General features: G+C 51.2%; 1 protein-coding gene across 4 annotated transcripts in view; it reads right to left on the bottom strand.

Moving 5' to 3' along the window:
• EVC (EvC ciliary complex subunit 1) overlaps window positions 1-16,750 on the bottom strand; it is a 62,203-nt gene continuing 45,453 nt past the window's right edge. Inside the window, exons 13-21 of one of the 4 annotated variants that reach the window (XM_044226229.1) lie at window positions 16,034-16,143; window positions 12,162-12,372; window positions 11,011-11,217; window positions 8,689-8,833; window positions 7,944-8,055; window positions 3,445-3,571; window positions 2,625-2,718; window positions 1,991-2,102; window positions 1-1,439 (exon numbers count right to left, since the gene is read on the bottom strand). In XM_044226229.1, coding sequence (XP_044082164.1) covers window positions 1,355-1,439; window positions 1,991-2,102; window positions 2,625-2,718; window positions 3,445-3,571; window positions 7,944-8,055; window positions 8,689-8,833; window positions 11,011-11,217; window positions 12,162-12,372; window positions 16,034-16,143 — 1,203 coding nt within the window. In that variant the 3' untranslated portion in view covers window positions 1-1,354. Of the gene's footprint in view, window positions 1,440-1,990; window positions 2,103-2,624; window positions 2,719-3,444; window positions 3,572-7,943; window positions 8,056-8,688; window positions 8,834-11,010; window positions 11,218-12,161; window positions 12,373-12,437; window positions 12,594-15,044; window positions 15,241-16,033; window positions 16,144-16,750 lie in introns of those variants that run through there. The other 3 variants (XR_006381094.1, XM_044226232.1, XM_044226231.1) reach the window with 3 other exon arrangements.

The raw sequence follows: 16,750 nt of genomic DNA, 5'->3' as shown, positions 1-16,750 counted from the left end.
TCGGCAGAATAATGAAATGCTTTATTCAGCCACAAGAGGGAGCCTGTGGGCAGACCCACTGGGCCCCGATGCTCTGATGGGAAGCATCCTTAACAAGCCAGGTAAGCACAGCGGATGGCTTCCGTCCCAGAGCCACTCTTTCCTGACTGAGAGAGTTTAACTGAGATTTTAAGAAATAAAAAGTCAGGCCACAAATGGCCCAGGAGATCGCCAGGACAGGGGCTCGCAGGGCCCACTCTGTCCGGACTTCCCAGGTGGTGGCACACTTTGACTCAGGTCAGGGGTGATGCCTCCCAGGGAACATCTGGCCATGTCCCTGGAGACATGTCTGGATCCCACGACTGGGCAGTGCTGGAATCTGGGGGGCCAGGGATGCCGCAAATTATCCCACTACGTACAGAACAGCCCCTACCCCCAAACGAAGAATTATCTTACCCAAAATGTCCAGAGTGCCAAGGTTGAGAATCCCTGATTTCAATGAAAAGAGTGATTTTCTTTCCGGGTGGGAAAGGCCTCACCTGGCAGTTGTTTCAATAGGGCTGGTCTGGAAGCTCTGGGAGCAGCAGAAACCACCACGGAAATGGGGTCTCCTTTCTCCCCGGGAATGTACAAGGGCTGAGTGGGGCTGCCCCCAGAAGACCCGCACAGGCGTCAGGATGTATCTGTGGGGCCTCGGTTCCCCAGGGCTGGTGGCATAGGTCCACAGGCCAGGGATTCTACAGTCTCTGTCAGGGTTCTGGGACCCTGAGACTTACCCCCAAAGTGACTGGCATTAGCTATTAGCTGACCCAAACCAGGATGGGTCCAGATAAGAACACTGTAGCCAGGTGTGTGGGACATGGCGCATAGGACACATCTCATGGAACAGACAGAACGAGGTGACAGAAATGGTGGAGAAAAGGCATCTGGCCAGATGACCCCAGCCCTCCCAGAGACCCCTGCACACCCAGCAGAACATCTGGGAGCACCTGGGGAGCAGGGGCACCCTGGGGCTGGAGTAAGGCTGCCTCACACTGGGTGGGTGGGCTCGGAGGACAGCAGGACACCATGGGGGGGGGTTCAGACAGTGAAGGAGGAAGAGGTCCCTGAGGAAGGAAGCCACATCTCTAAGCCAGAGAGAGAGAAAACGGCAGACAGGTGTCCCACATTGGTTTCTAATTCCACAGGCAGGAGGGTCCGCCCTGGTCATGAAGGTCTTGTCAGGCGCTGTCCATCAGTCTGTCCAGCCCCCTCGCAGCGATCCTGGGAGGCAGAGGGGGACCCCGTTCCCCCAGTGGCCCTCACTGCCTCACCCGGGTGGGGCTGGCAATAGTGTCCAGGCCGGCTTCTCGGCTTTAGCCCTTACCGCCGCCAACTACAAGTTGCTTCTTTCCCTCAGCAGTCTCTTGGGGCTCTGGCCATCACCAGCTTCATTTTCTTGCTGGTTCAGCCTTTTGCTGCTGAAAACATGGACGCAAAGCAGGGGTCAGAACTCTGATTCCAGATCTGTCCAAAGGCAAGAACTTCTCCAATGTGATCAGAGGGAAAGGCAGTGACAGGCGATCTAAACCACTTTCCCTTTGACTGGGGTTGTTGGGAGAAAAACAAAGCTCCCAGTTTGCCTCTGTTTGATGTGTGTGTGTGTGGGGGGTCATCTGAGGACCACAGGGAAAGGGAGCCCCCTGCTCTGATGACTAGGTGTCCAGGACACATTTATCCGACTGGAAATCCCAGGGCGTCTGTAACGGTGGGGGCCTGGTGAAGGTGGGTTGGGGGGGAACTGCCCGGTCATTTAGGCTGGATGCTGGTGGGACATGGAGCTAGGTCATGGGCAAACCAGCCACAAAGGACACGGATGGCAGCTGTGACAGGAGTATTAACACCTCTCACCATTGTCTGTCGTGTCTGGGAGCCTCTGGCCAACACCTCTGAGGAAGGTGCAGATTTCTCTGCCTGGACTTTGGGTGGTCAGTAAGCACCCACGGGCAGCACACCGGGGTCCCCGTTGTACCTGAGCGATCCCGAGGGGTGGCTCCCCAAGACAGGATCATTGTCAGTGGGCCCCCCTGGGTCCCCTTTCTCCCGGGGTGGGGGCTTCTTCTTTCTCGTCCTTACAGGCTTCTCTGCAGAAGACACAGAAACCCAGACTTTGGCACCGTGACCCCCAGCATGGGACTCCAACTCAGGCCAAGTATACATTCTGTGCTTTCCACTATTGCACCCATTTAATTTGTGGGAAAACTGAGGCCCAGGGGGTGAGGCGCTTTCTCAAGGCCACACAACCATTCAGTGGCAGAGTGGGGGTTTGAACCCAGGGCTGTCAGTCTCCCCGTGTTTCTATCACACAAGCAGTAAGACCCTGAGAGCACAACACAGGTCAGCAGACCCCTGTGTCCTTCAACAGCTCCCCATCCCTATCCCGTTAGCAGGCTACACCACCTGTGAGGTCACTGAAGCTGCTGCTGGCAACCAGATAATTAGTGGGGTGTTAATTATTCCCAGGGGGCCCCAGCGCCGCCCTGAGCCTGCTCATTTACAGATGAGGGCGCAGAAGCCACGCAGAGTATTAGTGGCAGACACGGGACTGGAATCCCATCCGCAGCCCCGAGAGGCTCCTGCCTGGGGCACTGCCTTCTAGGACTTACCTGACAGTCCACGCTTACTTGGCGACAGTCTACTTTGGGGAAGGGGCACCCGGGCCAAGGCCGCCAGCTCAGAGATGAAGTTCTGCTCAGCTTCCTGAACACAAGGAGGGAGGGTCAGCCAGGGGTCCCTCTGCCTGGTACCGCCTCTCCACCACAGCGAGGCTGAAGGGACTGTGTCCCTGGGAGCACACAGTACCCCAGCAGCACCCCAGAGGGGTGCAGACCTAGGGGAGGGAGGGAGCCAGCGTTTTCTAGCTCCTGCTGGAGAACTGTCCATCCTCACTCACACCAGCAGGGGACCCCATTCTACAGATGAGAACGTTGAGGTGGGGCCTCCATGAGGGCCACAAGGGTGGAGCAGCAGAGTCGAGATCTAACTCCCTTCTGCTCAGCTCCGGGCTCTGAGTTCTTGGCTGCCAGACTGTGGGTTAACAGGAGCATGGCTGCCGTGACTTATTAACTGTGGGATGCTAGATGGTGACCAAGTTCTCAGTGTCCCCATCTGTAACCGAATACACCAGCGACCCCATCCTTGGCTGTCAGAGGGTGACATCAGAGGGCGCGTGTATGGCCCTTGGTTCAGTGACAGACCCTCAGTTAGTAAGTGTTCCCCGCCTTTACTGTCATCTCACCATGGCCGCACTGGGGTGAAGACTCCTGCCGGCCCCAGGGCTCACGGTCAAGCCCATGGCCAGAGACAACCTCGCTGAGCCAGGGCCGAGGTGTCTTTGCTGCCCTGTGGTCACAAGAGTGGCGTGCTGCTCCGCTCCTCGTGGCCCACCCCACCCACATTGGGCAGGCACTTTGCCGAAACTCCCACCTGCAGCTGGGCCTCGAGCTGGGCTTCCAGATGATCCACAGCCCTTGCCTTCTGCTTCCAAGCATCCAGGCGAACCCGGTGGTGCACGGTGAACTGGGCCAGAAACGTTTTCCGCTGCTCCTCCATTCTGGCGGAAGGAATGGAGGCCATCAGCACTGCCCTTGCCGGCCGATCAATCAGAGACCCAGCACAAGTTCTCCAGGTACCTGCTGAGTCATGGGAACGGGTGGCCAGCAGCAGCCCATGAGCCATGAGACAAGGCTGGCCTCCGCTGATTTATGGTGCCTGCGCAGGGGGCGACAGCGGCCACCAGGGGGCTGACTCATCACGAACGCAATTCACACTCTGGACCAGTTTCCAGAACCCCGCAGGCCTGTTTTTCACTGGGCCCTACCTGATCCTTGGGGATATCAGCAGGACAAAGAGTAGAATCATCAGGGTGGGAGCAGCTCGGGGTGGGGGTGGGGTCTCCGGGTCCCCCAGCTGCCAAGTGATTAAACAGCAAGTGGCCTCTTCATGAGAAATCATCAGAGCCTAGGGGGAGGGGGGCATGCTCCTGAGAGGACCAGAGTCCCATGAGCTACCCATCTGTACTGAAAACGGAAACTAGAATGCTCATTGCCAAGCATTCGGCATTTGACAAATCCTGAATACGGGAGCCCCAGGCCTCGGAGGGAGGCAGGGCTCCGAGCTGGGGCCACAGGGAGGTCCCTGATCTGCAGACAGCCCCACCTTGCTTTCAGGGGTGGAGACCCTCCCCCCCATCCCAATACCTTCCCTTCCTGGCCTGACCCTCCTCTGGCCCTACGCAAACAGGCAGGATTCCATCCCATCCACCATGTTTGCATAACCGCCTTCTGCCTTTTTCTTTCCAATCTTCTGTGAATGCTTTTCCAAACGTGCTGAATTTCTGGCCCTGAAGAGAGAAGCCCCCTCTGGTGTCCACAGGTGGCTGTTTATGGTGTTCACCTGAAAGCACGTTTCACTTGGCTTTTGTTTCATGCTCTTCTCTTGACCAGTAATATCTTTCCCTTCTTCTTTGTATTTGCTTGGCAAACTCCTACTCATCCTACAAGACCCCTTCATTAATCCATCCATCCCCCTCCTTCGATTATACATAAAAATATCTCTGGCCTGAGTTTGGAAGGTGCAGGTGCGAGGAAGGGACTCACAGTGCCTGACTTCGTGAGGGGGGCCCTGTGAGCTGGGGCTGGGGTGGGGGTGGAGGAAGAACACGTCATCAGAGGAGCGGAGGTCCGGACTCTGCCGCTCGGCCACTCCCACACCTTCTGGGAGGCTGCATTCATTTCCTGGGTCTGCTCTAACAAAGGACCACAAGCTGACATGGGGCACATAACAGAAATCTATTGTTTTAAGGCCCTGTTGGCCCAAAGTCTTCGATCAAGGTGTCGGCAGACTGTGCTCCCTCCATAGGGCTAGGGGAGAGCTCCTTCCCTGCCTCTCCCCACCCCTGGTGGCTGCTGGCACTCCTGGGCGGGTGTCCATACCAGCCCGACCTCTGCCTCCATCCTCCCGTGGTCCTATGTGTGATCGAACCTCCCTCGGCCCCACTTGCCGTTGGATTTAGGACCTGCGGAAATAATCCAGGACGATCTCTTCCCAAAAGCTTCAACTGGATGACGTCTGTAAAGATCTTTCTTCCAAATATGTCACATGCACTGGCTCTAGGGATTAGGACATGGGCAAATCTTTTGGGGGACCCCATTCAGCCGCTAGGTGGCTTCTTGCTGTGAGCACCCTGTCCCTTGCCTGTTCTGTCAACAGGCTTGGTCACTCTTGGCTGCCACCCACTGGGGACTTGGCTAATGGGAGTGGCAGGCTGGGGGACCACCACATGGGGAGGAGTCCGGGTGGGACTTCACCCTGTAAGGCCTAGGGAGTCAAGAAAGGGCCCAGGACAGCCCGAGACCTGGCTGTCTTGTATTTCTGTGATGCCCTCGTTGCAGTGTGGACGGCAGGACAAGATGGGAGCCCGGAGGCCACAGCTCTAAGCCAGGAGCAGAGTGACAAGGATCTGAGACAGGAGAGTGGCCGAGGGAGGAGCCATGCACTGGATAGTCCTGCCTGTGGATGGACAGCCGTGTAGTGCCCGGCCCCAGAGCATGATCCCCTTCAGGACTGCTGACCCTCCAGCCGAGGGAGGTCTGCCTGTAGGGTCTGAGACACCTGGACAAGGTACATCAGCTCTCAAATCCCTTATTCTTAGACTTCTATTTGAGTATGGAAATGGCGATTTCAAAGACCTCCATTTGGTACAGTTCTGATGGCAGAGGTGTTCTAATCTCAAGGGGCACTGGGCACAGGGCAGAGGGCACTGTGGTGATGAGTCTGTCAGTGGGGAGGGACATGGGGGTGCTGGCCATGAGCCCTCCCTGCCATTGACGCTGCACAGGAATACATCAGTGTGGCTGGAGCTACTGCAACCCCACTTCATGGATGGGGAAGCTGGGGATTGGGGTGGGAAGGGACCAAGATACTGCGTGGCTCTCAGAAAGGGCCCTGTCACCGCAGGATCACTGGTGTCCCTCAGACGGGCCTTCCCATGACCATAGCACTCACCAGAGATGCAATAATGGAATTTGCCATTGGACAGAGAACTGCTTTGTGGGCTCATTCTTGTGTTGCCCTTCCTAGTCGATTATCTGTTGTGACAACACGGCTCTGTCCCCAGGAGTTCTGGCCAGCTTTCACTAGGAACTTTGAGTAACTGGGCAGAGCGGGAAGGACACCGACGGCCACATAGGAGGCCACCTAAGTCACAGTGAACCTTGGTCACACACCCACATCCTTCCTGGGCTCTGCTTCCCTCTCCCATACGCCTGGTGGCTTTTGGATTGGGGGTGGCCGGGGCCCCTCCTCCTGGGTCACGGGGGTCAAAGTGAAGCCCTCAGACTACATCCACCATCATCCCTAGAAAGGAGGAGTGTATTAACAATTCAGATTTCTGGGGACCCTCTCAAAGGCCCCAAGTCTGAGTGTGGGGGCCCGAGACCTGCCTGTCCAGCGGGAGAGACACAATGGTGCTCGCACTGAATAGTTGCGGGTCCGTAGGTGGATGGATCTTCCAGGGTCCAGGCAAGATCGCACCTTGCAGCCTGATGTCAGGACACCTGCTGACCAAAGCTGACAGCCCTTTGGAGGATTTGTGGAGAGCAGATGTAGGACATAGTCTGACCCAGGGGGTCCTGTGGATCTTGGGTCCTAAACCAACTGTCAGACAGGGGCTGGAACTGACCGTGCAGCACGGCGCAGAGCCCACACCTCCATCATGCCGGGCAGTGATCATTCTGCTGCTGCTTCCAGCTGCTGGGATGCCTCTGCTTGGACAAGGGACCCATACCCCTGCCCTGCCATCCTGCGGGGACCCTCCCCTCCCCCATCAGAGCACCTGTGCCAATTTATTGCTGTTTCCCTGTCCGTCTCTCCCCCCAGGCTATGAGCTCGGGGGTTACAGGTGCTGTTCCCGGGGGCTAGCTGTGAGCCCATTGAGGAAGGTACTTACAGGGGAAGGTTGAGGCAGCACGCACAGCCCCTTGCTCCCTGGGAGGCTGTCGGGCATCCGAGGACAGTTTCCTCCCAGGTCAGTGGCTCCTTACGCCAAGTCGCTGTGTCTATGTCTCAGCGCATTCTCTGTCCCTCAGGGGCCGGCCAGACGGGCTCGTGACATCACACCTCCAGGGGCCCTCAACCCATGGGAGTAGGGTAGAGATGGACAAACCCTTATTTTCCACATCCCTTGCTGGCAAAATTGGAAGTTGAATTTTACACAATCTCTCAGGAGGTCCAGAGTGGGCTTGAGCCTTGGGTGCTGTGGAAACAGCTCACTGTCCTGGGGCCGATCTGCTTTGTTTTCTATTGTGGTCAGCCACACAGTGTCCCCCACAAGTGTCCCTAATCCCCGGAACCCGTGAAGACGTTACTTTTCATGCCAATCAGCTCCTTGCAGGCTTGATCAGGGTCAGCAACTTTTAAGATCTGGAGATTATCCTGGGTTATCTGGGTGGGTCTCAGTCATGGGGATGCTACCAGCAGAGAAGTTTCTCCAACCAGAGTCAAGAGAGACATGGCTGAAGAGGGAGGCAGAGCACAGGAGAGGTCGCTAGGAGGTCAAGGTGGCCCCCAGCCGATAGCTGCAAGGCAATGGGACCTCAGTTCTGCCAGGAACCTGGTGGTGCCAACAGCCCAAGGAAGCCTGGAAAGGGTCTTCCCAGAGTCTGGACAAGAGCTCAGCCCAGCCAGCTGACACCTTGGTCTCCCTCACTGGACTTTCAGGAGTCACCTCCAGAGTGAACAGCCTGCCCCTCATCCTCGTGTCAGAGTTGGCACTGGGGGAACACGCCGCACCCGGACTCCTTCTTTCCCTTGTGCCAGGCCCCTCCAAGGGGCCGCGAGTCTAGCCGGAAGGCCAGACAGAGGTGCACGGGCCTCCCAAACCAGACAGGTACAGGTCCCATCAGATGCCAAAAGGGGGAGCTCACCTCTGATGGACCGCCTTGCAGGCTTTGCCAGCTCCACCCGCCACTGGGGTCCCTGAGGAAGGCTCCCCGGGTCCTTGCTTTGTCCGCAGCTTGTAATTCTCCATTCTCTCACCTAGACCATTCAACACACGAGATTGGGGGCATGTCTGGACACGTCTGTGCCAGGGCTGGGGCGGGGCTGGGGCACAAAGATCAGCGGGACACCTGCTCTCGGAACATATGTGTTTACCCAGCACCCACGCTCGCCCTGGGAAAGCCTCCGGATGCACGAGAAAGCACAGCCTTCCTCACAGACCCTGCGCCCCTGGAGGAGAGGGAGGAGCTTTCTAGAACGTACAGAGAGGTTTAACCTGGATGGTCTCTAACCTAGGGGATCTCTAGGGACATAACCTTCTGTGGCTGTTCAGCAACGAAGTACGAATGAAGCCAGAATTGCTCATGGGGACAGTTAAGTTTATCATTTCAATGCAATGGCGGAGAAATCCTCACATTAGAGCCGGGCTGTCAGGGAAGCAGGAGGTCAGAGCTCAGAGGATGCAGGGAGAGTGAGCCCAACCCTAGCCCCACAGATGGGGACACCAAGGCTTGGAGGGTTAGTGAATGTCCCTGAATGCTCAGTGTGACAGCCTCGTCTGTCTCCTGCTGGCCCAGCCCAGCCCTTACTCTGGAGAACCATGAAGTATCCAGAGTGATTGGGCATGTCCCCCCCATGGCCTGCGGGGCTTCCCTGAGGAGGGCGCCGTACCTTGCAGGGTCTCCAGATGCTGGAGTCTCCTCTCCTCATGGTCCTCCATGACCTTCCTGATCTGCTGGTAATAGGCTTGCACGAGCCGGTCGACCCCAGTGCTGGTCACGTAAACGCTCTCCACGGCTGCCTCTGTCAGTGTCCTCTGTGGCAGGAGGCAAAAGACTCAGCAAGGAAGTTGCACACAGGGTCCCCTACCTCCCCTTGTCCTGGTACTTGGCTTCCACAACTCCCAGTCTTGACTGGTCAGGGAGCAAGCAGTGTGTGCTTGGTTTACACTCTTCTTGGTGACCTTATTTCCTTAGGCAGGGGTGGTCTGGGGCTGGCCGTATGACCCAGTTCCAGCCAATGAGACACAGTGTTAGGGAAAGACTGATGGGGGACCTTCCCTTTACAAACGTGAAGGCAAAGCTTAGTGTGTGGGGAAGATTTTGCTGTTTTCTTCTTTCTGCCTGGAAAGCAAATCTGATGTCTGGAGGGGAAGTGGCCATTTCGAGACTATGAGACAGAAAACTAACATCAAGAATGATGGAACGGAAAGAAAGAGTTGGTGCTTAGGCACATCACAGAGCCTCTGTGCTAGCTTGAAGCCACCTACCTCCACGTTTCTTGTTATATGGGGTGAATAACTTCTATTTATTTGCCATTTTAGCATGTCTTTCTGTTACAGGCAGCATTCTCAGGTGATAAACCTTCAGGCCCAAAGTGGAGAGGAAATGCCCCCTCCTCATGGATGTGTTGGCTGTGCACTGGCAAAGCCACCAACCATTACTTCATAAGATGATGGGAGAGAGCCAGACTCAAGGGTTCCCATTTCTACAAACATTTATCGAATGGTTCCAGGCTTTGGGCAAGAAAAGAAATGCCCGTTTATTACCACGTAGTTTCTGCTGTGGGGTTGTTTACATTATGTCTCTAGAGCTATTCTGTTCACTTATTCTCCAAGCATCATCTGAGAAACATACTCTGCTTTTGCAGGCGTGTGTGGAGGCTGTGGAGGTGAAGAGGGTGGGGGAGCAGGTCTGAGCGTCTACAGCTCCCACAGCCACGCTCATCCCTCAGCGTGCCCTGTCTCTCTCCCTCTGTGCTGACTTGGGCATTCTCACAGAGGGGCTCCAACTCCACTCCTCCAAGGACCTTGGACCTGGCCTTGCACTTCTGGTCAGGAGCTGCCACTGATGGCTGTGGCCTGCTTTCACTTCCATTTAGAACACGGAGCCGGAACTGGAACGGGGAGAAAGGAAGTCCCTCTTCTCCACCTCCCTCCCAAGTCGTTGGACCCACCAGCACCATCAGGCTTTCTGTCCTCCTGCCTCCCTGCCATAGCAGTGGGGGCGCTGTCTGCTCCCCTCTGTGTCCTGCCCATCTGGTAGGAGGTGGTAAGTCCCACAGAGGGGAGATGCTATCCACCTGGATCACTAGCCCAGCATCTGCCATAGGGCTCAGGGACAAAAAGTCCTGTGGCTGGAGCTTGAATAAAGGAGCATTCTTCCAGAAATGGAGCACCTGTTCTTTCTTGTAGGTTTGTGGGAGGGAGCACCATACCCTAGCCTGACTAAGAGCCCCTCTGGGGAGGGATGTCATGCTTATATTTATTCCATTTTCATGCTGTGAGCTCTTATCAGGTAAGAGGTGCACAATATTTGGGCAAGGAAGTGACCCTACCAACGTCACAATCCAGGCACAGCCCAGATGTCTGGATTGCGTGTAGCAGACCTGAGATATTTGGAAGGAGAGGGGGCATCCCAGCAATGTGGGTCCAACTCTTTGCCATGTGTATTGGTAAAGTGACTGTATTTGAAGGAACGAGCTCATGAATGAAGCCCACAAGCATCTGGGCACATCACAATGACAGCTAGCTGTTACAGGTTTCAAGTCTGTGGCACCTGCTGTGCGAGCCAGCCATGGACACTCTTACTGTGGACATCGCCCCAAGTGGACGTGTCTCATCTTTCCTTATGGTTCAAGGTGAGAGGCAGCAGAGGGGAAACAGAGCATGTGCTGGCCATGCAGGCAAGACTGGGTTCCAGCCCCAAGTCAGCCACTTCTTAAATCTGGAAGGCTTTAAACATGTCTTGCCCATGATTAGCCTGTTTTCCCATCTGAAAGGGAAAGGAAACTAAACTTTCTGTGCCACGTTTCAGTGCAAGCCTGGTGAGACAGGGTCCATACAGGTGGACTCAGAAGTACAGTGCTCCCTACTTCTGACCATTGTTATTTTTATTCCTATGGCTTATCACCGTTGCCTGTACAAGGAGGAAGCCACGCCCTGCCACCTGCGCCCCATCCCAATCCCTCTTGCCCCTTGGATTCCCCTCACACCTGAAAGTCATCCCTGTCCTTGGCCCGACTCTTGGTGGCTGCGTTCCGAGCATGCCCCAGTAGCGCCTGCCCGATAGCTTGCTCTGTATGCTGCTGCAGGAGCCGCCCGACTTCCTGGGCCTCGGCCAGGAGCTGCTGCTGGAGCTGCAGCCGGATCTGCTGTCCCTCCTCCTCCAGCCTGCTGGCCTCCTCCACGACCCGCGCCTCCTGGAAGGAATGGGAGAGGGAGAGCCTCCACTGCTACACCGTGGGGAAGCTCTGGCCGGGGCCTGACCGGGATGTGTCAGCCCAGCACCCCAGCAGGGTTGAGGAAGGGATTGAGAAAGGGCAGAAAGTGGGGACCTCTGGGCTTGCAAAGTCAACAATGGATGAGCCTGGGTGTCTGCTGAAGAAATTCCCCCCCAAGCATTTATTGAGCACCAACTGTGTGCCCAGTGCCATCTGGGGCCTCTCACACCTACAAGAACTTCCTCATTCTTCCAAAACATCATGAGGCCTGAACACTGCGAGTGATGAGGATATAGATGTCCAGAGACATTAAATAACTTTGTAGAAGTCACACAGCAGAGCTAGGCTTCGAAGCCAGAGCTGAGTCTGAGTATAATCTGGCATGTCACAGAAGCCAGGGCAGGGAATCTGAGCTGGAGGAGGAGGTGAAGGGGGTCAGGGGCAGGAGGGCCAGTCCGCCTGCTTCCCATGGAGTTCTCCCGGGTAAAAGGAAAGTGACCGTGAGCTTCTCCCTCACTAATGTGTCAAAACACCAGCTGTTCCAATAGCTCAGTGGCTCCACGGAAGCAGTCAGCCTGTTTGGGTTTAAATCCCAGCCCCACATATTATAAATCCTTTCTTTCGACTTGTTCAAACCTTAAAACAGATCATAGGACCCCTTCCTCCCAGCACCCTGATAATGATGGTATGGGTTTGTTTTCTGATTTCATATTCGTGTTTAGCATAATTCTCAATATAGCAGACACTACAGCCCTCTCGCACACCTGGTACTCCCCCCATCCCCCCTCCGGAGGCTGCCATTTTCTCACCCTGCACCAACAGGGGCGCCAAGATTTGGGCTTTGGCAACCATGGCTGAGACTGGAACCTGATGGAGTGGCATTGCCTGGCTGGGCCGGTAGGGGGCGGACATGCCGATCTTACCAAGGCTCTGAGTAGCTGCCACTGATGTTCATCCAGACACTGGGAGGAGCCCTGCTCCAGGGCATGCTGCTCACGCAACTCCTGGAGAAGGCTCTTTTTCCCGGAAAGTCTCATGTGGGTCAGCGTGGTGATGGCGCTTCCCCGGAGAGCCAGCCTCCGGAGGGCAGAGCGCAGCAGAAGGTCATGTCCCTGCAGGATGCACCATGTGGACCTTTGAGGAAAGTGGGCACGGGGCTGGGAGTCAATGCTCTTGGCTTCACCGAACGTGATGGTTACCTTTATTTGTCAGCCAGAATGTTCACAGGATGCCCAAATAGCTGATCAAATATTATTCTGGGTGCTTCTGGATGAGATTAATGTTTGGGTCAGTAGGTGGAGTAAACCAGACTGCACTTCCTAATGTAGGTGGGCCCCATCCAGTCAGTGGAAGTCCTGAAGATAAGAAAAGGCTGAACCTCCCATGGGTTGCATTGGTCTGGAATATGGGGTTCTTCCCCCCTGCCTCAAAAAGGATATCTGCCTCAAAACAAGATATCAGCTCTTCTTGGGTGTCAAACTTTCAGACTTGGGACTGGAAATACACCACTGTCTCTCTGTCTCCAGCTTGCCTGTGTATACATCCCCTGTTCGTTCTGTGTCTCTGGACAACCCTAATACATTAAGCTACCAAGAAACAACACCTTAAGTAGCCCAGCTCCTCAGAGAGCCTTTCCAGAAGGCAGTAGGTTGGAATTGTCCCATCTCATGCTGCCTGTTCTCTTAGATATGGCTGTTCACCTGTATTCAGCCATTTGTTCTTTTATTCATCTTTTCAACTTTATTTTATCCTGCCCCAAGTTTCTGATGCATATATGCAGCTGTCTTCAGTAGATATCCACTTGAATTTCTTATATAACTTGCAAAATCAATGCATCCAGAACTGAAACTGTAGGCTGTTTTTGAGTTCCCATCCCAATGACTCAAGTGAAGAACCTGGTCTACCAAAGAGGTCCACATTTGGTATTTTCTGACAGCCTGAAAAGCTGAGGAGTGTGTTGGCAGTCAACATACTAAGGAGGAGAGACCTGGCAAACACTCCAGGCTTTCAGCTGGGGCTCTTGTCCTAAGAATAAGGAATCATCCTTTATGGAAGCTTAATTTTGAATCAGCTACATTCACAAATAGGGTCACAGATCTGCCATTATGTGAAATCCCTGCTAGAATTAAGATAAATCCTTTCTGGAGGAAGATCTCATTATTCAAAACCTTAAATGACCTCTGCAATTTTCAAATACAGGGTCCAGCGTTCAATAAAAATAACCAGACTTGTAAACAGATAAGAACTGGTCAAAAATAGAAAGAAAAAATAGACAATAGAAAGACACCTAAAAGATATCAGATATTGAGATAATCAGACAAAACCTTTACAATAGTTATGATGAATACATTTAATAAATTAAATGATAAGATGAAGAATTTCAGGAGACAACAGAAAACTATGAAAAGAATCAAATGGAAGTTCTAGAACTGAAAATTCAGTACCAACATTAAGAGCAGTAGATAGATTTAACAGCAGATGGGACATTGCTTAAGAGAGTGTGAACTAGAAGACAGCTCAAAATAAGTATCCAGCCTGAATCACACAGAACAAAAGAATAAAAAATATGGGATAGCATATAAGATGTATGTGGGATATGGTGAAAAAGTCTAATAAAATGTATAATTGGAGCCCTAGAAAAGTAGGGAAAGACTGGGCAAAAGGAATATTAAGGAGATAATGGCTGAGGATTTTAAAAAACTGATGAAATACAGCAAACCAAAGAAGATTCAAGAGGCACTGCAAGTTTATTATGCAAACAAACAAGAATTACCCATGGAAACCATATGCATGTTTAGGCAATAATAATAAACTGATGAAAACCAAAGAACAAAAGAAAATCTTTTTTTTAAAAAAGATTTTATTTATTTATTTATTTAATGGAGAGAGACATAGTGAGAGAGGGAACACAAGCAGTGGGAGTGGGAGAGGGAGAAAGCAGGCCTCCTGCCAAGGAGGGAGCCCGATGTGGAGCTCGATCCCAGGACCCAAGCCAAAGGCAGCCGCATAATGACTGAGCCACCCAGGCACTCCAACAAAAGAAAAACCTTAAAAGCAGCCAGAAATAACTGAAATCAGAATATGAAAGATTATCTTTAAAAGCATTTAAAAAATAACAACCAAGCTAGGATTCTATACCCAATAAAAACATTCCTCAAATGTGAAGATGAGACAGACCTTTTCAGACAAATAAAACCTAAGAGAATTTAGGTTCTAGTAGATCTGAAATAAAGAGAAACCTCACACAAAGGAAAAATATCCCAAATGGATCCCTAAAGATACAGGAAAGAATCAAGAGCAACAAAAAGGATAAATACGTGAGCAAAACTAAGTAAATGTTGACTGCATAAAATAATAATGATAACATCTCATAGGGTGAAAATAGAGAAGTAAAATACCCACTAAAAAAGCATACTCTATGAGAGAGGAATAAATGGAATTAACGTGTTCTAAGGTGTCCATATTTCCCAGAAGAAGGAATATATTAGTGTATATCAGATTTTGACACATCAAGGATGCAATTTAAAATCTTTGAACAACTAAAAGCACAGTAAAGAATACATAGCTAACATGCCAAAAGACAGATAAATTAAATTAAAATACAGATTAAATATACAAATTAAATTAAAAATACAAATTAAATTAAAAGACAGATAAAATAAAATTAAAAAAAGAAAAAAATAATCCAAAAGAAGGTGACAGAAGAGAGAGAACACAGAGCAGCAGAAAACAAACATAAAACAAACAGTAAGATGATAGATTAAAAATCAAAATATAACAATATTAAGATTTACATTAAATATAATTGGACCAAATATTAGTACAAATAAAAGACACAAGTTTCAGGCTGGACAAATCTTCCAATCACTCCCTATCATCTTAGCATGGCTTACAAGGTTTTTCTGCTTGTTGTCATCTCTTTCCCCTATAGTATCCAATATGACAGATATCCACCTACTTCTTGATGTGTACACACACCAGGGTCCTGGAAAAGGCTGGCAACTAGAAAAACAGTTTTATCAAAATAATTTTTCTCATATAAGACAAGGAAACACAAATATTTTAGAGGAAGTTGACTATGGTACTACACTAATAACTATAGAAAAAGTAGAAAAGAGGGGTGCCTGGGTGACTCAGTGTGTTAAGCATCTGCCTTTGGCTCAGGTAATGATCTCAGAATCCCCAGATTGAGTCCCATATCAGGTTCCCTGCTCAGTAGGGTGTCTGCTTCTCCCTCCCTCTCTGTTGCTCCCCCTGGCTTGTTCTCTCTCTCTCTCTCAAATAACAAATAAAATCTTTTTTTTAAAAAATAGAGAAGAATATGGATTTATTAATAAATTGGGAGTGGCTGAAAATGGGGACATGGGGGCTTTTTAAGGGATGGAAAATGTTCTAAATTTGGATCATGGTCATAGCTGAAGAACTCTGTAAATGTACCAAAAGTCGTTGAGTTGTAGACTTAAAATAATACATGTAAATTATACTTCCAAAAAAAGTATTCAAGAAGGTTGCTATGAAAAAGAGCTCTATGAAGTAAGTATTATTAGCCCATTTTATGGATGAGGAAATTGAGGGCAAGATTTTCCCAGATTAACTCTGATTGCAAGCTTTTTATCCACAGCACTCTGCTATCACTCTTCTCCACATTTACCCTTCCAGATTCGTTGGTCTCAAAACCACACTGTAAGAATGGCAAGGGGCAGTTAATGTGCCCATCTAACAGATGAGAACACTGAGGTTAGCATGGAGATCGCGCAAGATGTAGGCCCCCACTCCTTCAGAGATCTGTACTCACTCTTCACTGAGGCCACCGAGTCGGCCCAAGACCTGGTGGACGATGCCCTCATGGTCATCTTGCAGGTGCATCTGCAGCACAGAGGACAGGGTATGCTCCTCCATCCACACCTAAATCCAGCACAGAGCAACAGGGGTCAGCTCAAGGTCACATCACCCATCATCGCTTTGTTGGAACACGCCTTTTGTTTCTTGTTTCCAAGAACCTTTTCTCCTTTGGTTTCATTAAAATTTTCTCTTACAGTTCCTTCTAAAGATTTTTTAAATTTCTAGTTGGCATTTAAGTCTTAAAACACTGAACATTCATTTTCCATGGCATGAGGAAGGCATCTAATTTTTTCTGCACAAATGGCTACCAGTTGTCCCAGCACCATTTATTAATTTATCTTTTTATGCCTGGCCTGTCATGTACCTTATCTTACACAGTTTCTACGTATACACAAATGTCATTCTAGGCTCTCTTAATCTTTGGGTCTGTCTTTTTATTTCTGCATCAACACCATTTTGCTTTAATATCTGTTGCTTTATAGCAAAACTGTGTAGACTTATGGGCAAATTCTCCCATATTCTCTAAAACAAAACTGTCTTAGCTATTCCTGGTTGCTTTGCCTTTCATATGTCAAGTTTTGGAAAACTGTCTTTTGGATTTTCTTGTAATTGGACTGACTTTATAGATCAATTTGGAGAGGATCAAGTCTTTCCAAGATCAAGTTTTCCC

This window comes from Neovison vison, chromosome 11 (assembly GCF_020171115.1).
Source record: "Neovison vison isolate M4711 chromosome 11, ASM_NN_V1, whole genome shotgun sequence".
NCBI classification, from domain to species: Eukaryota; Metazoa; Chordata; class Mammalia; order Carnivora; family Mustelidae; genus Neogale; species Neogale vison.
This window is presented reverse-complemented; position numbering and strand designations above follow the sequence as displayed.